Source organism: Dunckerocampus dactyliophorus, chromosome 13 (assembly GCF_027744805.1).
Source record: "Dunckerocampus dactyliophorus isolate RoL2022-P2 chromosome 13, RoL_Ddac_1.1, whole genome shotgun sequence".
NCBI lineage: Eukaryota > Metazoa > Chordata > Actinopteri > Syngnathiformes > Syngnathidae > Dunckerocampus > Dunckerocampus dactyliophorus.
In genome coordinates this window covers 17,762,023-17,789,089 of record NC_072831.1, presented here as the reverse complement: position 1 = coordinate 17,789,089, position 27,067 = coordinate 17,762,023, and the positions used below count along the sequence as shown (strand labels likewise).

Sequence of the window (27,067 nt, the reverse complement as noted above, 5' to 3'; positions counted from 1 at the left end):
ATACTTTTCAGCAACACTCATCTAAGACAAAAAATGGAGGCAAAACATTTGCTTGCTGTCTACAAAATGTAAACATTGCTGGACACCGGGGAAGCAACTGAAAATTATAAACTGTGAGGCAACACATTAACTTCGTACCATCAAAGCAACTGCAGATGTTGAATTATAGATGACAGCAACATATTTGAGAAGAAGAATACGGAAAAAGCTCTAAGGTAATTGCTTGACAGCACAGAGATCTGGCGGCATGCATCAACAGCCATCAAATACAGTATTTACCCACGCACCAGTAAGTCCAACATTGTCTTTCATGGCTTTAAAAGCAGATATAATGAAACGCCTTCATACTTTTGTAGTTCTTTCGTTTCTTGCGAGTGTAAAAGGAAGTCTGGGCCAGCAGACAGTTTGAAATGTCAACTTCGGTGATGTTGTGAAAACTTTTCAATCTTGAGTGTATGGATCCACTCCAATCCAATCCACATGACTGGATTGTACATTAGGCTTTAAACCTTTAGAACATTCTGACATCTGCGTATCTCTGTGGTAATTGAACGGTGGCCTATTGACTGCTTGCCCCCCAATTCAAACCCGGAAGTGACGTGAGCTGCCGCTACTGTAGGTCACATGGTTGCAACCCAGCAATAATACAATTTGTCACAATATTCATACACAGTCGTCCTTCGTTTATCGCGGTTAATTGGTTGCAGACCCCAACGCGATAAGTCAATTTTGAAGTTGGAGTCAATATTAATAAATTTAATGTTTTCGTAGTTAGAGCATAGAAAATCTGTTTATTACTTTCTAAATACGGGTTTTAACATTAATAGATCCCTGTAGACAGGAAATAACACCCCAATAGTCACTCTTACATGCCTATTATTATTCTAGTATGTTTACATCACATTGTGCAAGAAATTGGATCACTGACACAACAGACAGCCACCGCTAGCGTAGCAAGCTAGCGAGCTAACAAGTTAGCCTTTTCAATTTACTTATTCTAAACTTAGGAAAGTGTTTCAAACGGAGGGGGAAGTAGGACCAAGAAGCCAAAAACTTACCACTTCCACACGGAATGAGAGGAGAGCCTTTTTTTCATTTGATCTCAGCCATGGCATGGCGGCTTGGCTCCGCTGGCTCAGTAGCCAGTCTCCATGCAGTGTGAAAGGGAATGGAATCTAACGTCATGTCTCATAACGTTACTGACCAGAATACTACATATAACTGGTCTTTCAATATTTTTTGACTAATAATAGGTCATAGGCAACCACGAAACAGCGATCATTTATTCATTTATTATTTTTTTTAAAACGCGAGGGAGCGATATTCGAACCGCGATATAGCGAAGGACGACTGTGCATGCAATATTTCTGTTTTCATGACGAGTGTAAGGATCCCTAATGCAAGATTCAAGATTCAAGAGTTTTATTGTCATATGCACAGTAAAACAGGAAGTCGTACTATGCAATGAAATTCTTGTTCTGTTCATTCTCCCAAAAGAAGAAAGAAAGAAAACACGAGAAAATGAATAAGAACAGAAGAAACATTGATACCAATAAATTAAGCAACAACAACAGAAGAGACATTAATAAATTAATACAAATAAATAAATAATGAATCAACACGCTAATGGTTTGCATCACGGGTCGTGACATGTCCAATGTGTGCAGTCCACTCACCAACGGTTGTGTGGTTGATGACGAGGTCCGCGAAGAAAATATTTGATAGAATTGTGTCTATTTGAGGACAAAACACACACACACACACACACAACAAAGCAGTGTAACCAGATCAATGTCAACATCAATATCTTAGCAATATAGTTGCATTTTTCTTTTGCTGTGTAAGGCTACAGTGGTTGAACGAGTTGGTCCACCCGATATTTTTTATTGACACAGCGGTCTTTTACCTGAAAAAGTTTGAGAAACACTTTCAGGCCAATACATCCACTATAAAATATGTAGGCAATATATTGCAACAGAAATATGATAAAGGCTGCAAGCAACAATATTCTTTGGAAGTTGGTCCGACTGTACGTGTGCTTTGGTTTGTGATGAGGGAAAAAAATCTGCTGGATGCAATTCTAAAACTACAGAGTTGCCCTTTAATATTGCATAGGTCCCTGTATGAGCCGCAGTCCCTCTAGAGGACTCAAAAGGTTAGCTCGCTGTGTGTGTTTTGAGATGTGAGCACAATACAGAGAGAATGAAAGAGCTGAATAATGAGTTTGATTTGTGACCTCTTAACTTTCATTGGGCCCCTTTCGTCTCTGAGACTTCAGGGGAAGTTACACACAAATAGTTGAGTGTAAGCAAAAGCAAAATGACTTGAACACACAAGAATGGCCTGTGATAAAGAGATGCAGCCGGCCTCCTTTCCGTCATCGTCTCTTATCCCAGCTATTCATCAGTGTCGGCAGCAGGTACCGTGGAAACAAGGATCACTGAAGCTTCTTTGTGAGGGAATAAACTGCGTGTGAGTTCATGATCTACAGCAGCCGCCCATTAATTACCAGGCTGTGTCATTTGTTAACCTGCACAATATGTCATTGACTGCACTGAGCTGGTTCATTATGTTTATATCCTCATAAAGACAACACAGGAACATCATTGAAAGCGACCACCTCTTCTTGTTCCTGTTGATCTCGCTCAGTGGCAGTGTTAGTTCATTAGTTACCTGCAGTGTTTACAGCAGAGGACGCGCTAAAGTTGCCGCTGCTGCTGGGTTGCGTGTGCAAAAATGTGTCTGCATATTGATAGTATTTCTTCCCTTTGATCTAATATCCTCTTTGCAAGTAATTCAAGTTGCCCTTGAGCGTGTTTGCGCCTCTCGGGTGCCATATTTCTGGTGATCACCGGTGAATGACGTCGCCACGCACATTGCGTAGCTTACGTGGTGACGAATTAAAAACTATATATATATATATACATATCATTGGACTCAAGCATATTAGTGTTTCTCTACAGTAGCGCTAAACTTTTCACGTCATTTGCTTTTATTGTCTTTTCTTTAGCGTGAATATCACCCCTTACAGTCAGCACACAGGACCTCTGACAGCTGAGCATCTCAGAATGTGATTAGAATTCAATTGCACCCTGAGGAATGCAATGCATCCTCATGAAAACCCAGATTGCACTCGGGGAGCCATAACCGATTCAGTTGACATACAAATGTGATCCATGGGGAATGTTGCCACATTTTTCCTGTCACAGATATCACGGCATGATAGAAGTCTGTACATGCAAGACATCAGAATGGCAACTATGTATACATGTTCTTTTTTTATGGTTTGCGCAGTGTGCATTCATGAGAATAAATGTGCCAAAGTGGATATTGTAAGCGAAACAGCCATTTGCACCAGCCACACTCGTGTGTGTGCAGTCAGTAATTAAGTACTACTGAACATTTCAAAAGTGGGATGCTGTTAAGGTATAAGGTTTGCTGGATGGTTGTAATGTGTTTTTTGCTAACGCATGTTGTTTTACTTAGCATCACTTGTGACTCTTATGTAGGCCTGACTACATTTTGACCTCGGTCTACAGCCACAGTGGCATCTCCATGAAAGCTCTACATAGCCACTGCCTGGATTCAACGTACGAGCTCAATGTCAAGCATGAAGTTGTGCCGATGTAATTATATTATGTTTGCAGGTACAGTACGTATAATGTTTCGCATCTTCCCCATTTATGTTGGGTGCTTTCGGTCATGCTTTGGTATGTTGTTGTGTTACTTCATTTTGATTGTGCAGTGCACGATGACGTGTAACAAACAGACCATGAATGTGTTTGTCACGGTAATCCAAACAACAGATGTCAAGCATTTAGCAAGGATGGGGGAAAATGTTCAAAACCTCATTAACAATTTCAACTAAATTACATTTTATACAGTATATACTAGGGATGCTGCGTACCGTTTAGTCCGCCCTGCACGGGACAATCCGCACTTACGGACTGCGGTTTTTCAATACATTTTGTGCATGTGCGCGTGCCTGTCCAAGCAGAAAGGTCGCTCCATGACATAATGTCCCAACAACAGCCGCACTGCCCTACTGGTCTGTGTCGATGATACGGAGAGGTGACTTGGACCTGGACTTGCACCTTTAACAAAAAATACTGTCACACGGCCGACATCACACCTACTCTTTGCTACTTTGTTAGCATGCTAGCACATGCTGTTGTTGTGATCACATGGGCTGTGTATGCTGGATCTGGTGCTGCTGAACAGAAGTGCTGGAACGGAGTTTGGAATGATGAGAGATTGTAGATGCAGGCCAATATAATTAGACACTCATTTTTTTGCTGATATTGGACTGATATCCAATATCAATATAGAATCGGGGCACCGCTTTTTATTGTACACATCAATTTTGTAACAATTTTCTCTCTCTGTTTACAGATAGCTTGTCTCCTCCTGTCAATGTTACCATCAAAGCAGTGAAAGCCAACTCTGCTGTGGTGACATGGGACATCCCAGAGGGAGATCCTGTCATTGGCTTTGCCATTACACAGCAGGTGATCATACAGAGTACAGACGCAATATATCAACAAGGGGAAAAAAATCTGCTTGTGGTTCATAAATGCCTTTCCTGCCATCTTCTCTTCTTCTATTCTCTTCCCTTCTCTTTTCTGTCCTTTAGATCTTGTTTGATTTCTTTGTCTGCTCTCAGAAAACAACTTACTAAAGGGTAAAAGGGTAAAAGGGTTGCTGTTTGTGGCCACCACACACAGCCGACGCAGTCACTCTTTTCATACACAAATCAACGAATCCAATTTTACAAACCACAATTTTTTGAGATCTTAGTCATTTTTGGCTGTTCTTTTTGTAGTAGTGGGACACCTAACACCAATCGACCTCTTGTTTATCAACAGAAAAAAGACGTGCGCATGCTACGATTCATCCAGGAAGTCAACACCACCACACGCTCCTGTGCATTATGGGATTTAGAGGAAGAGACAGACTACATCGTCCATGTCCAGTCCATCAGCATGTTCGGGACGAGCCCACAAAGCGAGCCTTTACGCTTCCGAACGCCAAAGGAGGCCGAGACTCAGGGTTCTAAGAATAAAGGTAAACACACATAAAATACGCCAACATGACGTTTTTGTGTTTGTTCTCAAGCCAGAATGCACAGAAAGAACTTGGCCTTTTGCCCATCTCTTGACTGATTTTGTCTAAGGACCAATAACAATCAATATGCACACAAAGCGTGAAATGAAATTCCACAACAGAGTGCTCCTCCACGGCCACAGGGGTGTACGCTTCATCCTGTATTGACATGCCTCTGCAGGCCTCGCCTTGCTTGCACCCAGCACCACTGCACAGTAAACCAAAATACAGGTAGGAGCATTTATCAGTCTTCGAGCAGCGGAAGTTGCAGCTGCAAGAGGTGGTAAATCGATGGGCTTTTGGCTAAAGCTTTATCTATAGTATTCCTCCTCATTCCCCATGTGAGACACTGTGCTGAATTCAGACACTTCCCTGAAAGTGCAGCCAGAGAGTCTGAACTTTGTTTATAGAGGCAAGTGGGAGATGTGTAGAATATAAATAGCATCACTGCAGAAGATTGAAGATGTGCTCTCTCTACAGTACAACAGAGGCCTAATTACCTCTGGATGTGTTGTCTGAGGCTCGTTTCTGCAGGAAATAATTTACAAAAATCAATAGTGGCACAGGCTGAACTGGACGAACAACTGTTTTTGTTCTCCCTTTTATTAAGTTTTATTAACTGTACTGCTATGTGCTCATTTTCACAATGACTTTTTCTGCTGAATAAACACTGACTCTTAAGTGGCACAAAAACTGAAGAAAAACTATACCACCAGTAGAAAACTATATTTTATAAAGCAGCTGAAGGTTTATAGTTGTTAACTTTTGGCAATTAAAAATGTTAAAAAGTGAGATGTGAGGTCCATCTTTTACGTGAATCGCCTTTGCGTTATGATCATTTGTCAAGTGAAGGCTGCACGTTGGATAGTTTTGATATTATTTTGACATTTCTATGGCATGTAAGAATGTTACAAGTTTACAGATTATCCCTACTGTATTTCCTATGGGAACATGTGTTTAAACACCTGAAGAATGGAGGTCGACTCATGTTGCACAACAAAGTGTGTTTGACTGTAGAGGTTTCACTGTGAGTACCACACTATACACACATATACACAAACCCTCACACATAGACTTACTAATCTATCCCTACTTCCCCACTTGTGCACACATTTCACAAAGTGTCTCTGGAGAGTATGTCTGCAGCTCATCATCCTTCACTCGTCCTGTCCTGCACATCACATTTCAGCACCACTCTGCCTCATTAGGATTTCTTTCTGAAGGATGTCTAAAGTGCTCAAATAGTGGTTGAGCAGACGTCCTGTAAGCGGCCGCTCAGAAGAGAATTGCTTTATAGTCATTGTAGTGTGTTTCAAAGACAGCGAAACAAACAATACGTTTACGGATACCAGTAAAAAACTGCAAAGTCAAATCAAAATCTCTGATCTTTTCTTTGAGGCGTTCAAACCGCCTTTAAAATTATGTTTTTATGTATTCTCGCGGTAGTCATCTCTCAGAAACCTGCCTATGAACACATAGTTTATAGAAAATTGTCTCATATTTGCATTGCAAAGAGTACGAGAAAAGAAAGGATTTGTATTCTCCCAAGCTCATCAGACCCTTATGTTTTACCAGTGACGTGCGGTGAGGTTCATGGCTGGTGAGGCACAGACTCCTTTGGACTTTTTTGTTTTATATTAATACAGGTTGCTCATTACGAGCTTAACAAGAATAAGAAGAACATAATTTGCTGTTGTTAAAAAAACTTGTTTTCAAATACTCCTTAGTCCCGTTTATTTATGTTTTTATTCACTGAAAAACATTAGTGGTCGTGCCTTTTATCTGCATGTGACGTACATGCGCTTTATCCTCCTCCAGGGAAAGTTCTGATACTTTGTTGTAAAAGTCTGATCACTTTCTGGTGAGTTCATTCATTCCTTCAACAGAGCATAAAAATATATTTAATTCATTTGATTTGCTGCTCTCCAGCTGCTGCTGCTACTATAAAAAAAAAAAAAAAACACTGGCTTTTCCTCCCTATGGAAGTACAGCAGTGACAAGCACCTTCCAGCTCATGCACAATATTGCCCCCCTTCAGGATGAGTTGAGTACTGCAGCACCTCCCGTATGACATTTCTCTGTATTTTATTGTCTGAAAAAAGTGCGGCCCGAGGGCCTTTTACGGCCCGCGGCTGTGATTTTATCAAAAAAATGTAATTTAAAAATGTAATTTAGCAAGGAACAGCAGCAGCAAAAATGGGAAAATCAATCAAAAGTCAAAATATTAAGAGAAGAGTTGTAATCTAGCAAGGAAAAAAAGCCATACTTTCACAAGCATAAAGTAATAGTATGAGGAAAAATGTCCTTTTAGTAGCATGAAGTTGAAATATTAAAGAAAAAAGTTAGATTTTTTTTTTAAGCCAAAAACAATGTGATGTTGTAATTTTTGGAAACTTAGGTTGGGGGAAAATGTATAACATGGGAATAGAGTCAAAATAATAGAAAGAAAGTTGAAATATTTGGAGAATTATACTGAAAAAATCCACAGCAGAAATGTGACCAGCGTAAAGCCAAAATATTAAGATTAAAAAAAAAAATTTCCATTGAGAATAAAGTTGCAATTTTATGAGAATAAACTTGTAAAATGAGGAAAAATATCATTTTGGTAACACTGTTGAAATAAAGAAAAATACATTATTGTTGAAATGGGGAAAAAACAGCTGTAATTTTATGACAATAAAGTCAAAATATTAAGAAAAAAGTCATAAACGAATGAAGAACAAAAGTCGCAATTTTACAAGAATAAACTCGTATTACACGTCATTTTTAGTAGCATTTCACCTATATTACAGTACAAAGGTGAAATGCAGTTTTTTCTTGAGCTACATAGCTTCTTAGCATACAGTATCTCTATGTGTTGGTTTACTAAATATCAAAGTGGCGCTTGCATCCTTTCATTTTTCAGTATATGGCCCTCACTGGAAAAAGTTTGGACACCCCTGGTCTACAGCAACTATCCATCTATTCCAAAGCAGTGGTTGCTTATTTCAGTGTTTAATTGATGGCTGATTGTTATTATTTGTATGTAACAGAGGTTTATATAATCTTGATATCACATTTGAGTTCTGATACAATGACAGTTCTTCCCTCGTGCTTCACATATTACTGTGCTGACGTGGATGTCATCACATCATCTAATGGCATACATCATGACAATACGCAATGGGGCAAGTGGAGAAGAGCCATTCAGGCGCTGCTGCTCGTGTGCACCGTACAGTGTTGCAGCCCCAGACCAGTCGTTCTGCATCCGTAGCGATACATCTGACCAGTTTGGCCCAGTAAAGCGAACCGCATCAAGAGCCTCGGCCCCCTTCTGGGTAGTGGTGCTTTGATTTGTTAATACTGGGCAACAGAGACCAATCGATCAGCAGAATTGGTTGTTTCTGAAAGCTACTGGAGCATGGGGTGCCTACCGCAGACTCTGGGGCCTCAAAATGTCACTCAGTGGATCTAATAAGGATTTGATTGCTGTTCTTTACACACTGGTGAACTTTACATCAAGACTGTGACTTCCACAGCATTCAGCTATGCCAAAAAAAGTTCAACAATCAACAAAACGTTGCATATCCCTCCAGATGGGTTTATATTGACTTTATTGAAGCAGGCATTCATTGTAATATTGAGGCATCCTCAATAGCCCAGCTCTAGATTCACATCACAGGAGACCAGCACTGATTAAATACAGTATATGCTGACCTATTTGCCTCCAAGCTCAGTATGCTTAGTTGTCTGTCATCAAGCAGTCAAAACATTTTGCTGATATGTTCAATAAATGTGCACCTCACCATAATCAATTATTCTCTGTTATCACATAAACTGATATGCTGCTGACTCGTAAAGGGAAATTAACCGAGGCCAAACCATTTCAGTAATAACCGAACAATTGCCTTTTGACTCTCACAGACGAAGTAACGATGGAGGAAGTGGGTCAGACCAATCAACTGAGGGCGGGAGAGCTCATCATAATCGTTGTGGTGCTCATCATGTGGGCAGGTGAGGATTATACTGTATGCAGTCAAATACTAGAAATTGGAATGATGAAGTAGCGCAAGGCTGTTGTTAAGCTACAGTATGCCCACTCAAACAACATATATGCGTTTTAGGTTTTTGTATACATGGAAAAGGACGCTTTTGTCTTTAAAAAGTCAGCTTTTAAAAAATTCCAGCCACGGTGAAGATTTTCAAAAACTCGTGTTTCAGCGTTTGTGTGTGGACGGGTAAAACTGAGCTTTGATGGCTTCTGTCTTACTAAACGTACAACATGATCTTATGTTTTTAAACTGTAAGGTATTTAACAACAGAACACGAGTAATGAAATTATCAACTTACAGATGCTGACTTCATTTCACGCTCTTGCAGATGCAATTACAATATCCACCATTTCTATATATGAATGGCAGTCAATGTGTTTACAGTAAGCCCTCGTTTGTCGCGGTTAAGTGGTTCAAGACCCTACCGTGAAAAGTAGTATTCCTTATTTATTAATGGACTATTTTCGTAGTTGCAGCATAGAAAACCTGTTTATGACATTCTATATACGGGTCTGAAATAACTTAACCGTTATAGTCACCTTTACACTCACATTACCCAATACTGTAGACTTAATAAGAGTAAATAAGCCATTGAAGACATAAATAAGTGCACTTGTGTGTCGCTCTGTAGGGGAGCTGAGTGGCAGGCGGACAAGAAGTGACGTCGGGGGTTCAGAGGTTCAGTTTCAGCTTGGAGTGGGTTACGGCCGCAACAGTAACCCGTATTTTTATTAGGGATTACTGTGCTTGTTGTGAAGTAATTCCAACCTGCAATAAAAACCTGTTGTTCTGGCGATCAAGTCTAGTGCTTGTGTGTCTCACCGAACATTACAGTAACATTACTGACACATATTATCAATGTCCTTGAATGCTTCTTCGCAGTACAGTACCATAGACACTTGGAAGTGAAAATAGCTATAAAACAACTGTTCATAACTTATAAACAATATAACGCACACAGACAAAAACGCTACAGGCCGAAGAACAAGCAATGGCAGTTTTTCCACATTGTCTCTTCTTGTGTTGATTCAACCTATGGTTCGTATTTTTCTTGAGATTTTAGGTCGAGTTGTTGTTCCCCGTGTATGAAAACTAATAAGAATCAAAACAATATTAGCACACAGTACAATGTTCCGAATGAGCTGCACATTTGATTATGTGAAAAACTTATTTCCAAAATGTCTAGTACTGCTGGTTGAAATGAGCAGGAATATCAATAATAGAGTGATAATATAATGCTTGTTTGTCAGCATTCACACAATGACTGTCTCTCTATTGTGTTTGCATGATAAACAGAGTCTGATGCTCTTCTTCCCAGGCGTGATTGCTCTCTTCTGTCGTCAGTACGACATCATCAAAGACAACGAACCCAACAACAACAAGGACAAAGCCAAAAACTCTTCGGAGTGCAGCACTCCTGAACACCCGACAGGGGGGCTGTTGCGCAGTAAGGTATAATCCACCAACCCCCTCTTCCCCCGAGGTGCCTCCTCCCTCAACGGCGCCGGGCAGGTGAATGGTGCCGGCCGCCACGAGACCTCATTCATGTGTACTCATACAGTGTTTCTCAATGTCAAGAAGGGATCCTCAAAGCCTCAAAATAATCTTTGAAGTGAGAAGGAAGGTTCGTGTGACAACGAAGCAGAGAAAACCAGACTCAGTTTTGAATATCAGTCAAAGTAAAATTACTAATGGGTATAATTACCCATTACCCAAAAGTATAATTACCTTACCCATTAGTTTTGTTTAACTAATGGGTAAGGTTGCCAAACTAGATCTCTCAAGTAGACAGAAAGTAAATAAAGATTAGGGTGGACTTTGAAATCATAAGAAAGTTGCTATTTTGACACTTAGGTACACTTGCACAATTCTTTCTTTAAAAATATACCACGCTGACCTGACTATAACGACCCTAAATATAAGACAAATAGTCTTTCCACTATTTTTCAAGAACCACTTTTTGAAAAATGAAAATCATGTTTTCAACGTCAATCACCGGTAGTAGATTGCAATGAGTGATGGGAAGTTATAGAACCGGCTCTTTAGGTTCAGCGCCCTGTCGAAATTCAAACCTCGAAGCGGCGAGGGACGACTGTACGTGTAAAATGAACTTCTCATGTAAACATCTCATGACAGTATCCCCTCGCCTAGTCGCGCTTTGAATTTCATGGCTTCACTCTCAAAAATATAATTATCACTGTGTTTCCTGGTTGAACACGGCCTTATGATTAGTCCAAAAATATACATATTTAAGATAATGTTATGTAGTTTTTGCCTAAATTAAGCATTTTCAAGCATAAAAATTACCAAATGAACGAAAATAAAAATATAAGGCTTTCAGAAGATGCATACAAAGACGTTGATGATACAGCATGTAGTATTCTACACTGGTCACTAGGTGTCAGTAATGTTACTGTAATGTTCGGTGAGACACACAAGCACCAGACTTAATCGCCAGAACAACATGCTTTTGTTGCAGGTTTGAATTATCTGACACAATAATCCCTAATGAGATCACAGGCTACTGTTGCGGCCGTAACCCAAGCCAAGTAATATGAGTGTAAAGGTGGCTATAGGGGTGTTATTTCATGTCTAGAGCAATAAGAGCCAGCACGTCACTGATTGCAATACAAGAAGACTACTTTGCTGCTTGACAGTTATTTAATGACGCTGGTTCACCAATATCTTAAAATCAACATCATAACTCCTCTGTTGTTTGCTAACTTGCCCAACCTTTGAGACACTTTTTTCTAGGGCTGCAGCTATCGGATATTTTAGCAATCGAGTATTCTACTGAAAATGTTTTGGATTAATCGAGTAATCGGAAAAAACGTATTTTTGCTCGGTTAAAGTGCAATTATGAATACACAAGAGAAAAGAAAACATTTCACTAAATCATGAATGACCAATTGGTTTAATTTTTTTGATAATCAACCGTTTTAGTTCTGAAATTCACATTGTGCAAAGGAACAAACTGTATTTCCTTGGGTCTGATGGACTACGTGATGGTGCTTTTGTAGATGAATGCATCCATCCCAGACTGTAACTATTCACTGAAAAAGGAGAGAAATAATAATGACTGAATTACATAGTACATTATGTTGATGGCTATGCGTTTATAAATCCGAATGTAGACAAGCTGACTAGAAATAAGACAAATATTCTTTATAAGATATTGAGTTTTTGCAGTGTTCAAAGTAAAATGAAGACACCTGTAGTGGAACACATTACTCTCAACTAAGTGAGTGAGACACGCACTTCCGTTCCATTACACAATAGTGTCTGCTAGAAACGAGCAGCGACTGATTAGTGAGCTAAAATGTTTTTATTTTCCATCGCAGCGCTGTGTTTTTGCAGATGAAATAAAACATGTATGAAGTCACTGCCACAAATTCGGCAGTAGTCATAATTAAGAGAAAGCTTGCCCTCCATGCAGCTAACGTTACGTTAGTAAGGTACGTTAACCTTAATCTCACTGATTTGCGCTGCGTTACATTAACCTCGTCTCGGATCTTCCGCTCCATTCGGGAGCAGATGATGCAACATGTAAGATGTTGCTGTTTTGGTATGTAAGTGCCGTGTTACAATGGATACACGTCACGGTGTTCAACTTGCTGTTTAGCCAAATTTTCTGTCTGTTTTTACATTTTGTTTGCCGACAAAGTTGCAACTTTAATGTAGTTATGTAGTTTCTGCAAATCTGCTAACTAACCCTTAAATTGATAACTAGCTAGCAGAGCAACTTAAGAATAAAGAGGAGTGATGTGCTTGTCTATATTTCTATATTTCTGCGATATCTGAAGTTGTTGCGTTGCAGTAAAGCACATCACTGTTCGAATTCCACGGAATCTTTCAAACATATTCATTCATCAATTGTGCTGTTTCGTGGTTGAACATGGCCTATTATTAGTGAAAATATATGCATATTTAAGCAACTTGTACACATTTTTTGCCTAAATTGAGCATTTTCAAGCATAAAAATGTCTAAATGAACTAAAATAGCCACGTATACAAGCCAAATACAAGCATTCAAATTGCGAATGTAGCATTCTACATTGGTCACTAGGTGTCAGTAATCGTTCAGTGAGACAAGCAACAGACTTGATCGCCGGAACGGGCCTTTAGTGAAGGTTTAAATGATCCCACAACAGGCACAATAATAACAACGTCATAATCATAAGCATCATCATAATAATAACACGGGCTGCTGTTGCGGCTGAAACCGACGACAGGCTAAAACTCAACTCTGAACCCCCAACGTCACTTCCTGTCCTTCACACGGAACATATTTACTGCGACACACACCAGTTTTATTTATGTCGTAAATGGCTTATTTTCGCTGATTATGTGACTATAGGGGTGTTATTCAATGTCTAGAAGGCTCTAATCACGTTAAAAAAGCGTATTTAGAAGTTTATAAACAGGTTTTCTATGCCATAACTACAAAAATATTCAATTTATAAAGAAGGAATTCTACTTTATGGAAATTCACTTATCACTGTCGCTCTCGTAGCAATTAACCGTGATAAACGAGGGACTTATTAGTAATTCATTCCCCATCCACTTTTCCTTTTTCTGTTTTCCAATGTTGAAAATGACCCAGTACAGTGAACTTGGTTCACGTGGAACAGTGAGGAACAGCGAGCTTGGAACAGCGAGCTTGAACATCGCACCCTCAATATCGCCGTTTTTCACAAATTAATTCATTAATGAATGGCCGCTGTTTCGTGGTTGACTGCAGCCTATTATTAGTCCAAAAATATGCATATTAAGCAAATGTTATTTACAAGTATTGTTGGCGTGAATTAAGTACTGTATTTTCAAGCATGGCTGTGGTGTACATTGGCCACTAGGTGTCACTAGTAACACATGAACCAGACGTGACACCAATATTGGAGTTTTGAATTATCTCACAACAGGTACAATATTAAAACCCATATGTAGAAGGTTGTAAACACGTTTTCTATGCTCTAACTATGAAAATATTTCATTTATAAAGAAGGAAATTAATTTATCGTGGTCGGATCTGGAAGCAATTAACCACGATAAACGAGGGATTACTGTACACTGTGAAGGACCAGTGAAATAGAAGCAGGAAAAGTGCTTGACATTGACAAACACCTAAAGTGTCATCTGAACATCAGCTTGAAGCGAAATTGAACTATGACTCCAAATTTGACTTCATTTGTGCATGGCTGTCGGATTCTGTATCGAGTATCAATCACACTCAATTCAGCTCTTGTGATCAATGCAGTCATTTGTACAACACATGCAAAGGCGAAAAGCCTTTCACAAGCAAAGTGCCTAGCCGTTCACTGTCTTCGTGAGCATTAATACCGTACAGAGGCATCCTCATGCTCATTATGTTCTTCTTCAGAGCCCCGCAGAAGCTTCAATCCTGTCATCTTCTTTACTCCCACAGTTCCCCAAGAACAATAAGATGCCATCTGTCAACATCATTGAAGTGTGACTGTCTTCCCCATATGCTAAAGACATTGTGTTTTCGCAAATAAGCAAGTCCTATTAAGCAAATCTGCTTGTCAGAATGTGCCGCTTACGTCTCCTTTGCCGCGGGCCTGCCACTGGAGCAAAGCCTGCCAGCACGCTGGGAATCAGGATTGACTTGGCCGGTGCCGTCCTGAGAGGAGGTCCCACAGTGGAGAGACTGCGGGGAGGGTTGAGCGGATCGGTCGTGCTTAACAACCACTATACCACGGGGGCGGCAGGAATTAGGGCCAAATGGTCCTGGCAGTGGACAGACTGCTGATAAACCAACCCCAGGGACCAAAGTCGATAAGCAGAGCCGGAGACCTTTTCATCCACTCTCCCTCTTTCATCTGACTTCCGTCTTTTAGTGGGTCACGATTGGCCTGTACTTTTTTGGGTGGCACCCAATGTTTCTCAGTATTCCTCCGTGGTGTGATTTTAATCTCATCCTCTAGATGTTGTTTTGTCCTAACATGTTCTAAATCCAACTTTCTTACGAGTGAAGGTGAATCATTTATCATGAAACTGTAGTTTTGTCACAGAAGGTACTGCCAGTACATTTCTGTTGCTCTGGTACTTTTTACACCCCACCAAGGCAGAAAAGTCTGTCGTCCTGTGGGAAATATTTTCAGTCTGGCGAGCTTGTTTCCCCCCTCAGGGAATCCAGACTCCACCTGTTAAATTTAGGAGCGATTTCTAAAAATGGGCTGTTCTAACGCCATAGCAGCTTCTGAGGCATTGCTCAGTTTGGTGTCTCATTGGCTCACATTTGCTTTTTAGCAACACCACCTTGACTCTCTTTCATGGTTTTAATATATTCTATTCTTTACATTCCACATCCAGAATGAGCTGTCTTTTATTTCTCTCTGAAGGTGATGGATTTCTCAGCATTCTGGGTAAAACAAAAAGGACTTGACCCAGAGTGCCTCATCTAAATAATGAATTTTCAAAGGGGCTTGGATGCGTCTACAGAGAAGTGGCCTTTGTAGCAACATTAGAGGAGATTCTTCAAGCAATAACAGCCCTGACACGAGGACTTCGTGCGCAATGAGGTCACATTCTGTAGAAAAACAACACACAAGCATAACCTCTCGGCGTCCGATGTTAACACGCACATTATGATAAGGAAAGATGATGTGCCTCATTTTCAGACATTTGATTTCTTATGGAGGCATTTTATGGGTTCAGCTTTGAGGTTCTCTTAGGAACAGATGTCATCGAAGCAGAAGGGCTTCTAACGAGTATTTTTAAGTCAAAGCCGGTATTTGTCCATGTAGGCTAGATATAGTACATAATTAGCATTTGGATTATAAATTGAGTAGACACTCGGTATCAGTCACTAACTGTATTATGTGAACATTATAAGGACTGATACATGGCCAGTATCCTCTATGGTTTGTATAGTAGCTATTTTATGTTTGGGGAGGTCAAATTGTTGAAGTATCATTTATTACCCCATACCGGCCCCTTGGACAGCCACTCAGTCCACTGACTGGTGATGTCTATTCCCCCCGAACACAAATTGATTTAGTCTGATTAACCAGCTTGTAGGTTTGCTAAGAGTCATCTTACATCATCAAGCCATGGCACAGTAGCACTCAAGGGGTGACTATAAAAACGATAAGTAAATATTAAGTAGCGGGGTAATATTTTTAGTTTTAAAGAAATATGAAAATGAATCGTGAAATCTGTCAATCCAAGTACCCGAGGGCTGATCCCAAAGTCCTGCCTTAAAAATCACCTTTATTTATTGCTAATAGGATAGCGCTCTATCTCACATGTAACATATACCTGTCAACATTATACTTTTCATGAAATAATCGAATGTGTGTGTACAGTAACCAGAAAAATTGACATGCAGCTGCAGAATCAGGCTGGATTAATGCGTACATATTTAATGTGTAAATACATTATGAAATATGACAAATGAAAACCACAGTATTGTGCAAAAATCTTCGGCCAACTTTAGATTATTGAGTTTTGTAATGCTACAATTGATTTTGAGTTTGGAAACCTCCTTTCTACCACTTACTGTCAAAATTACGAAAAACAACAACAAAGCTTGTGGTGGCCTAAAGCTTTTGCAGAGTACTGTAAATAAGTAACCTTAGAGGGTGCTATTCCAGGTATAAGTTACACGCCCTACTAATAATGATCGTTTCATAGCACTTATCAACTGTAGTGTGTTTATATTACATTTTGTCACTGTGTTGTTAATGTGCAAGAAGAGAAAAACTACCTATGTAAAGTTGATCCAAGTACATTACATGAGTAAGGAGCCATTTAATGGCTGGGAACTCATCATCTTATTTCATCAGAGACTCTGCGGTGTGTTAGCAGACAGGAAGATCCGTGCATGCAAGATAAAAAGTTCCCAGCTCGGAGTGTGGTGGGTAAAGTGGGTAAAGCCAATGCAATGTCACCAATTTGTCTGGTATGCACCGTTTACAGCCTTTTCATAACCCAACCTTTTTATGAATTTAGTTGATCAAAAATAGATTGGAAAGTGACGTCGGTAGCCACTGCAAGGTTTATCGGTGTTATTTTGTGCTGCAGGAGAAGAAGAACTTGAATAGAATTACTGATGTCAACTGTGGTGGGAGCCTTTTATTAGCCCCTGTTCTAGTCTTCACATGAGTGGCAAAGGTTAGGAGTGCACGCCAGCAAGCACTGACTCAGACAAGAGACAACAGTCGCACAAAGTGTGGAATGCCGAATCAATTTTTCTCCCTTTTAATCAATCCAATCCCTCAATAAGCATCCATCCGGATCGGAACAATTGTATCCCTGAGCAGTTTATCAATTTAAGTCATGTTTCTTTCAAGTTAGAGCTTCTCAACAATGCTATATTTAAATACAGTACCTTTTGTTATGTTTTATTAAGTTAAAAATTAGGTTACATTTCAATCAAATTAGCTGTAATGTAAATGTTCATTTCTGTATGGGATTATTTTTAATTTTTGAATAATCTTCAAGGCAGATGGTGAACAAATTCGTACGCATTCACTTTGCTCTTTTCATCGCTTTTACGTTTTGACAAAAAAAGTTAAGGATAAAGTAGTCATTCTCTCTCTAAATACACGCACATCCGGTGTTCTTCATGTATACTTTAAAATGAAAACAATTGTCTGATAACATCAGGGATAAAAAAAAAGTCAAAATATACAAAACAATGAAAATTTTGAATATTTTCCTTGAATTCCTATACAGTCGTCGAATTTCTCAGCTTCACTCAATCACCGTTTTCACGTTCATGCTGTTTCATGCTTGAATACAGCGTTTTATTCGTCAGAAATATGCAGATTTAAGCTAATGTTATGTACTCTTTGCCTAAATTAAGCATTTTCAAGCATAAAAACGGCTAAATGAACTCAAATATAAATATGAGGCATATAAAAGACACATTCAAAGACGTTGACGTAGTATTCTACGCTCGTCACTAGGTGTCAGTAACGTTCTGTGAGACACACAATCACCAGACCTTGAATTATATCACAACAGGCACAATAATCCCTAATAAAAACACGGGCTACTGTTGCAGCCGTAACCCACGGCAAAATGAAACTCAACTGTAAACCCCCGACGTCACTTCCTGCCACTCACGCCACTCATTCTGCTCCCCGATGGAACACATTTATAGCGACACACGAGTACAAGTCTTATTTATGTCTTAAATGGCTTATTTACTCCGATTATGTCTACTATATTGGGTAAAGGTGACTATAGGGGTGTTACTTCATGTCTATTGGGCTCTAATAATGTTAAAAACTGTATTTAGTCATTTGTAATGCGTCAACATTTGCTCATGGACACTGCGAAAGAAAACAAATCAGTTCTATTCAATTTGTGTGTATTTGGCTACTGGTGTATTTGGCTAGAGCAGGTTACACACTGCATATTAACACCGGTTAACCACAGCTCTATATATCCTCCTCAACCAGAATCAATAATGATGTGTACTTCCAGAACTCAGTATCTATCTATTTACCGAAAGCCCTTCAGTCAGGTGGAAGTTCATCTTTAGATGCTGGGACTTGCTCTGAATGCAAACAGCTCACCGTGGTTTCTCGTGCTTTTTGCTCTAAATGAGTTTATTGACCATTATTTTGTATGGGTCCGAAAGGGTGTCTGGGGACAGGTTCATCTGTGAAATACAGTTGGACGAGTCAGCATGGGTCCGAAAAGATGACTGCTTTATTAGTGCTAACATGTTTCTATTTATTGTGTGCAGTGTACAGCAGTTATTGCTTAACGAGGGCTAGCATGGTTTCATTAACTATTATGCACAAGGTTACACAACTTCACTTATGAAGTATATGGTGTATGCTTACTTGTGTTTGCTTAAAATAAAAAATATCAAATATTTTCTCCAAAGGAATGTCTGCACTCTTTCCTGTGGTTAATAACTCTCCTCGTAGAAATAACTTGCCACATCTTTTACTGTCTAAATAGCTGGCAACACAGCACAGTGAACATGTGAACAAATTGTGTCATGAATTAAAGAAAGATCACACAAGTTTTCTACTAATGACATTAAAACATTACATCCTATCATAACAATCCCTGCTAGCGAACCTTTTGTGGCCATCCTAAAACTTTAAATACATACCTGTATGTACTCTAAATTGCACATCTGATTAGTTTAAATAAACACAAAAAAAAAACGGGAATGCGGGAAATGAGAAGTTCCAAATCTGATTTGTGGCATGCACTGTAGGTCAGCAATCTTGCCCTGGAAGAATGGAAATTTGGCGTGTAAAAGGAGGAAATAAGAACATCCCTGTAATTAAATGGCAAAGGTGTAGTGGAACTCTATATGACAACTTGGGAAAGAACTCACATTACCACCACTCGCATCATATATACTTGTATATATATATATAATAAATTAGAGGAACACTTCAAAAACACATCAGATCTAAACTGGGGGAAAAATGATCTTGAATATTTTTCCTGATAATAAGTGGGTGATGTATTAGTAACAAAATGATGCCACATAATTTGATAGAAATGAAAATGATCACCCTATAGAGGGGGGAAATCAAAGACACCCCAAAAATGAAAGTGAAAAAATGATGCAGCAGACTGGTCCATTTTGCTAAAATGTCATAGTAGCAACTCAAAATGATTCTCAGTAGTTTGTGTGGCCCCCACGTGCTTGTACGCATGCCTGACAACGTCGGGGCATGCTCCTAATGAGACTACGGATGGTGTGCTGGGGGATCTCCTCCCAGATCTGGACCAGGGCATCAATGAGCTCCTGGACAGTCTGAGGAGCAACCTGGCGGCACCGGATGGACCTAAACATCATGTCCCAGAGGTGTTCTATTGGGTTTAGGTCAGGTGAACGTGGGGGCCAGTCAATGATATCAATTCCTTCATCCTCCAGGAACTACCTGCATACACTAGCCACATGAGGTTGGGCATTGTCGTGGACCAGGAGGAACCCAGGTCCCACTGCACCAGCGTAGGTTCTGACAATGGGTCCAAGGATTTCATCCAGATACCTAATAGCAGTCAGGTTGCCATTATCTAACCTGTAGAGGTCTGTGCGTCCTTCCAGGGATATGCCTCCCCAGACCATCACTGACCCACCACCAAACCGGTCATGCTGAATGATGTTGCAGGCAGCATAATGTTCTCCACGACATCTCCAGACCCTTTCACATCTGTCGCATGTGCTCAGGTTGAACTTGCTCTCATCAGGGAAGAGCACAGGGCACCAGTGGTGTAGTTGCCAATTCTGGTGGTCTATGGCAAATGCCAATCGAGCTCTACGGTACTGGGCAGTGAGCACAGGGCCCACTACAGGACGTCGGGCCCTCAGGCCACCCTCATGGAGCCTGTTTCTGATTGTTTGGTCAGAAACATTCACACCAGTGGCCTGCTGGAGGTCATTTTGTAGGGCTCTGGCAGTGCTCATCCTGTTCCTCCTTGCACAAAGGAGCAGATACCGATCCTGCTGAGGGTTGAAGGACCTTCTACGGGCCCTGTCCAGCTCTCCTGGAGTAACTACCTGTCTCCTGGAATCTCCTCCATGCGTTCAGGTACCGCAGCGATGCCCTGGTCCAGATCTGGGAGGAGATCCCCCAGGACACCATCCGTAGTCTCATTAGGAGCATGCCCCGACGTTGTCAGGCATGCGTACAAGCACGTGTGGGCCACACAAACTACTGACATTTTAGCTAAATGGACCAGTGTGCTGCATCATTTTTTCACTTTCATTTTTGGGGTGTCTTTGATTTCCCCCCTCTATAGGGTGATCATTTTCATTTCTATCAAATTATGTGGCATCATTTTGTTACTAATACATCACCCACTTATTATCAGGAAAGATATTCAAGATCATTTTCCCCCCAGTTTAGATCTGATGTGTTTTTGAAGTGTTCCTCTAATTTATTATATATATATATATATATATATATATATATATATATATATATATATATATATATATATATATATATATATACAGTCAAACCTGTCTATAGCGGCCACTAAAGGGAAACGGCAAAAGTGGCCGCTATAGGCAGGTGGCCGTTATAGACAGGTTGGCGGCCATTTTAAATTTGTGCGCGCACATATTAACATGTCTGTGATTAGAAGCTTGTTGTGTTTGCAGATACATATAATTATACTGTTACATGTTGACCAGTAGAGGGCACTGTGGGACTGCGGATAAAAGTTGTAAAGAACAACTAGGCTTGTTATTCTACACCACCCACAGAACAAAGCTGTGCTACAATATACTGTATACGGCAGAGTGTCATTACAGCTTTAGTTCATCAGGAAGTGACTGGAAGTGACTGGAAGTGACTGGAAGTGACGGTGCGACGTCACGAGCAGGAGAGCTAGGCTGAGTGCTAGCTGTGAGTTTCGAGAGAGTTGGGAAGTGCGTTTATGTTGGCGTGGATGTGAAGTCCTGCAGTGTTCTCCGCTGTTAATAAAGCGATTAAAGTGCATCGGCAATGTGAGTCTCTCCTTCCCCACAACAAGGGGCATTACAGTATTGACCAGTGCACATTGTCTCAAACCAGGAAATAAACGGTGTCATTGTCTGCAACAAGCTCCAGAGAAGACGGCTTTTTTATGTCGAACAACTGACAGTGGATCTTGTGTGGATCTTGTGAATGATTGTGACTGAGCTAGGACTCAGTAATTAAAGTCTACACACGACGGCTTCATTGATTAAAAAACAAAACTTTTTCATGCATGAAGTTTCGGCTTGAGTCGGCATTTTGGCCGCTATATGTGGTGAGATATTGACCAAGGGATACAAAATGGGTGGCCGCTGCCATGTTAGACAGGTGACCGCTATACACAGGGTCTACAACACGTAGATTTTCTGCGGGGGATTTTTCAGTGGCCGCTATAGGCAGGTTTGACTGTATATATACAGTATATATATATATATATACACACACATTACTGTACTTTTGTTTGTCATGGTTTGAGACGTATTCATTGAACAGTATGTTTGTTGTTGTGTATGGTGTACAGCTCTACACAATTTAATAGCTCAACTAATAGCACTGTTAAAAACTGTACTACATTATTATCTTAATTCACTTAATTATTATCAGCAATAACAACAAGTTATCAGTACAATTACATTCTTGAATGGTGATCCTCCATGTATACTGCGCTATAAAGACGCAATGCTTTGCAGTTTCATAATGTCAGAACCTGAATTAAATCTATAAACTTGCTGAGTTTTTTGTTGTTGTTGTTGTTGTTCTTCTAGGTGTGTCTGTTGGCCTACATGAGACATCATGTCAAGTCAAACAGAATGCATAAAACATTCATACAACAAAGCATGCCTCACCGAGCTGGCTCGACACGGTAAGGAAGTGATCATTGGAAACGCCACATTCTGGTAAAGAAGGGCCACGTTATCTACTTGTACATAAGATAGGCTCACAGCTCCCCCTATTGGTGGACATGTTCACTACAGTTAACTTTGAGAACAACGTGTGCCAAGCCTGGTGAGGGTGAAAGGACATACATGACTAAATGTAGATTTCCTTACATGCTATGCGTCAAGTGCCCCCTGAGTTTCGCAAACAAGGGGATCATGCTCTGTTGGAACCCACGACCGTAAGCAAGACACAATCATCTTCGTAGTCACTTGTGTTTCCAGCTATTTCGAAAATAATGGTTTTGCTTTGAGTACATCCTGCATTGCGCCTGATGTTGTGCATTGGCTCACGTGACTCTTTACTGCCACTTGCAGCTTTTTGCAACAGTGATGTTAGTTTACTGACAGTAGAGTGACCTTTTGGATACAAAGATTGTTTTATTTAGATTACAGTGGTTTGTTACACTGCTTATATTACAAAATATAAGATATACCATACACGGTCTTTAGGAATGTTTTATTAAAGCAAATGGTTCCGGCCAACGTCGAATAGGGTATGGACGATAATTTCCCTCAAAATACAATAATTGTAAGCTTCTGGTGGGATAATTTATCATTTCCCATCTGGCAACACCGATTCAAATAACACGAGAAACAGTTTGAATAACCTGCCAGTAGATGGCAGAGTCGTCTCAGCTGACACAAAAAAAGTATTTCTTTGAAAACATTTGCTGCCTTTAAGTTTTGGCCATCTAAAATTATTAGCTCAGTCCACCTTCCCTCTGACACATTCATGCAATACCAATACAGAACCAACTATTACAGATAACACTAATAGTAATGTCGTGATTAAACTATTGAATTTCTACAGCGGCCCCACGTCTAAACATTTGAATGCCGTGTACCTGGCAGTTGGCAGAGGGTGTTCCGCACAAGTCGTTTCAGTGGCGATTTTAGAGAAGAAGTGTCTTCCACTGAGTTCCCCGTATGTTTGTGGATGTCTAACATCACGTAAGTTTAATGTTCATGTCGCAAATGTCTTCTTGTTCGTGCTAAAGCAACGAAGTAGCTCGCCTTTAGTAGCGTTATTGGCGTGAGCTAAGTTAGCTAATGCCAACACAAACGCGCTCTTGGCAGTTGAGCACTTCATTCTAAATGCAACCTCTGACTGATTGTTTGGAACGTAACAGTAAACAACCAAAGACAGAGTAAAATTAAAAATGCACTACATTCGAACTACACTGTTCTAAATTTAAATGAGTCCAATGGCGCTAATATTGTCGCTGTGGGTGTTTAACGGTGTTACTATCAATCAATTTGAACTACCGCAAATCGTACATAACATGACCCTTAGGTTCAGTGGCTTTATCAGCTTTGTGATTTTAAACCTAGTTAATGGTTTTGTCATTGAGCGTTTTTGCAAAAGTAATGAGACATTAGTTGAAACTAATATTTAATCATTGGTGCTATTTATTTCGGTCGTTAATTATTTGCAATGACAAATGGTGTCGTATTATACGGTGGCCGAAAGGGGTAAACGTGCAAACACCACAAAACAACGGGGAAATGCTTCACATTAAGAATACATTTGGATGTTGCTGCATGTTTGCGCCTATCAGCCACTGTAGCTTAATGTAAATGTGCACATATTTTGCTGTAGCTTTTGAAAAACAATTAATAAAACAGCATTTTACCTGATGAAGTTGACTGATCATGTTTTTCTTTTATTCTCTCTTAACAGACGTGGATTAAAAACCAAAAAGCATGCACTCAAAGAAGGCCACAATCATTCCAGAAACATTTGGACACCTTAAGCCTTTGTCAATGTACTCAAGGATGAACATTGACAAAGGCAGCCTTTACAGTTTCCCTGAGCCATTTATTAATTATAAATTTGAGCTTGTCGACGGTGGTGCGACAAAGCGGAAATTAGATGATTCCCACCAGAAAAACTGCAAAGAGACTCCCGCAAAGAAACCGTTCAGTCCAAAGGTGTTGACGCCGGATGACTGCTCCTCCCTGTTGTTTAGCAGCTCTCCAGTGAGACAACACTCCCCTTTAGTCTTCTTTCAGGCCACGTTGTTGGCCAAAACGCCAAGCAGCTCCAAGCATGTTGCATGTGAGTCAACCCCGACACTGTGTGGTCACAATGGGAATGATCCTTGTGTGGTTAAGGATGAAAACTTACAACAGCAGCCTGCCTTGGACGCTGATGACCCCTTGTCCGTCAAGTCCTCTGACACTTGTCCGAATGTAAAACATGAGGATGAGGATAAGGGATATTTGTTCATGTGCCTCACTCCCTCACTGCAGACCCCGCCTACCTGCAGTCCACTTCTTAAGGTGGTCGAGGGGAATGAGCTTGCGTCTGAGCCGCAGAGGCCAACACAGGTCGCACAGAAAGGATGCAGAGTCTCTCTCGCAGTGACGGAGCAAGACTCCACTCTAAGTGGGTTGTCATGGCCCTCACCTGTAGAACCATTAGGGGGCTTGGTAGAGGTGGTGTGGAATATCGGTCCCCCCATTCTAGAATCATCTGTTTGTACAAATGAGGGTGAGGCTAGTGGGACCAAGTCAGTAGAAGAGGTTCCGCCAAATGAGACAGAATCCCTTCATGAGGGCAGTACACTTGATTCGGACACCAGTTTCAAAGTTGAGGTAAGCAGTGGAGGACCGTGATGTGTTGATGTTCAGTGTTGACGTGATGCAGTCTTTAGGTCAAGTCCGTGGTGCAGATTCCCACTCAGCACACCCCCATTGGCACACAAGCTGCACCTTCCACCAAGAAGTCCAACTCAAAAGCTAGTACGGGTCAAGTTGACATCACATCCAGGAGGTTGGTACTGTTGTGACATCGGTCCCCTTTAGGGAGCGCCATAACCACATTACTGTGGCGATTATTAGGATGTTACACTTCTGATACAAATAAGGTACCAGGATGATGCTGTGTTGTTCACTGTAAACTACAATTAAGTTGGGATGTCAGCTGGGATAGGCTCCAGCACACCTATGACCCTAGCGAGGACAAGCCGTAAAGAAAATGGATGGACGGGTGGATAATGTCTATGCCAAACCATCACTGATGGTTTTTTGCAGGCCAGTGGTTTTCAACACTGTGGAGGGTTGGGAGCGAGAGAAAGGAATGTACGTCCGGTCAGTCCTGAGACACATCAATGAGGGCTCAGGTGCTGCTCAAGGTACTCCCATGACCGCCCTCCAGTCTCAACATCGGGCGCATAATAGTGGAAATTACAGCGCTGCTTGTGTATTTCTCAAGATGCTGTTGGTGAACTGTGGAGCCTGATGGCGCATGTTGGACGTGATTCTTCCGGGAGACAATGGCAACATCCCTGCGACCTAACACGCAGGTACAATTTTGCCTTGTTTCTCTCAAAGATAAAAGGGTAGTTTGGATTTTTTGATATGAAGTTGCGTAACATCTCCATCAGCAGTGTAGTGCATCAACAGTGGCCTACCCCCCCACTTGGTCCCTTGAGCCCAGTTCTGGTCGGATGCCTCAGAAAAAATGAGACCTCACAAATTGCTCGGCGTTACTTTTCTCTTTTCTCGTGTCACTGTCGCCTGTCCATTGTTGTTTGTGATGAAGATGGCTGCGACGCTCGCATCTTCCGCATCATCTTGTTTACGTATGTGTTACACAGCGGATGAAGATGTGAGCGTCACAGCCGTCTTCATCACACACACAAGACAATGGACAGGCGACAGCGTGCAGTGATACAACAAAAGACAAAAGCAACGCCGAGCGATTTGTGAGGTCCTGATTTTTTTCGAGGAGGCATTTTTGTGATGCAAATACTATCATAATTAGTATTAAGTTACTTTAATGTATAATCATTACTCTTTTGAACACATATATTGTTTTGAGAAGCCAAAATCTTAAGTGGTGCCAGCAACTAAACGGAACTACATTCCTCATCACCAAAGTCCAACCAGAACTGAGGTCAGGGGACCAAGTGGAGGGTAAGGTACTGTTGGTGCACTACACCGCCGTTGGGGATGTCATACAACTTAATATGAAAAAATCCAAACTACCCCTTTAAGAGGTTACACAATGTGAACCACAAAGCTTTGGATGTGCTTTTACTTTCAGGAACTACCAAGGACGGTTGGGGAAAGTCGTACCAAAAATGACCCTCCACAAGTGGCAGGCCAAAAACTCCTTCACACACAAGCGCTTTGACAAGGTGCCGAAAGTGTTTGAAAGAAGTACATTTCCCTAACCAAGCCCTTTTTTAATGGTTCCTCTCATGTTTGCACTATTCTTCTTTTCTAAATGTGTGCCGTGTATTGTTGTTGGAGTAAATATAGTTAGAAGACTTTATAATGCATGAAACAAAGAATGTTTGCTGGAGCTGAATTTGAAATTGCAGTGAATAGCACCCAACAAGAAATAGTCATTTCAAACCATGTAGCTGGTTGGTCAAGTTACTGTATATCCATTATTTTGCACTTGTGTCAAATGTTTTGTTGTTTTTGTTCAACGCAGCACTATTTCTATTTTACTTGTTGACCTTGAAATAAACTGAACTGAAAACATTTGAGTTCTATGAACGTTTGGTTGTACAGT

The 27,067-nt window shown here is 40.6% G+C and overlaps 2 protein-coding genes across 7 annotated transcripts in view; both read left to right on the top strand.

Annotated features, from left to right (window-relative positions):
• fndc5a (fibronectin type III domain containing 5a) overlaps positions 1-19,518 on the top strand; it is a 40,752-nt gene extending 21,234 nt beyond the window's left edge. For 3 of the 5 annotated variants that reach the window (XM_054797249.1, XM_054797246.1, XM_054797245.1), the window contains 5 exons: positions 4,393-4,508; positions 4,866-5,064; positions 9,007-9,096; positions 10,453-10,586; positions 14,557-19,517. In XM_054797249.1, coding sequence (XP_054653224.1) covers positions 4,881-5,064; positions 9,007-9,096; positions 10,453-10,586; positions 14,557-14,604 — 456 coding nt within the window. In that variant the 5' untranslated portion in view covers positions 4,393-4,508; positions 4,866-4,880 and the 3' untranslated portion in view covers positions 14,605-19,517. Of the gene's footprint in view, positions 1-4,392; positions 4,509-4,865; positions 5,065-9,006; positions 9,097-10,430; positions 10,647-14,556 lie in introns of all 5 variants that reach the window. The other 2 variants (XR_008573510.1, XM_054797247.1) reach the window with 2 other exon arrangements.
• Positions 19,519-22,551: 3,033 nt separating this feature from the next.
• Positions 22,552-27,036, top strand: LOC129192450 (uncharacterized). 2 transcript variants are annotated; one of them, XM_054796509.1, is made up of 6 exons: positions 22,552-22,718; positions 24,221-25,137; positions 25,197-25,315; positions 25,576-25,676; positions 25,757-25,847; positions 26,591-27,036. In XM_054796509.1, the coding sequence occupies exons 2-6, from the start codon at positions 24,244-24,246 to the stop codon at positions 26,718-26,720; spliced, it is 1,335 nt and encodes a 444-aa protein (XP_054652484.1). In that variant the 5' UTR covers positions 22,552-22,718; positions 24,221-24,243; the 3' UTR covers positions 26,721-27,036. The 2 variants fall into 2 exon arrangements, with proteins under 2 accessions (XP_054652484.1, XP_054652482.1); XM_054796507.1 differs by lacking the exon at positions 22,552-22,718 and adding an exon at positions 23,136-23,490.
• The last annotated feature ends 31 nt before the right edge of the window (positions 27,037-27,067 follow it).

Coding starts and splice junctions, on each gene's coding strand:
- LOC129192450 (XM_054796509.1), top strand. CDS start 24,244: ATGCACTCAAAGAAGGCCACAATCATTCCAGAAACATTTGGACACCTT. Junction 25,316..25,575: donor GTTGACATCACATCCAGGAG/GTTGGTACTGTT, acceptor GGTTTTTTGCAG/GCCAGTGGTTTTCAACACTG. Junction 25,848..26,590: donor CCCTGCGACCTAACACGCAG/GTACAATTTTGC, acceptor TTTTACTTTCAG/GAACTACCAAGGACGGTTGG.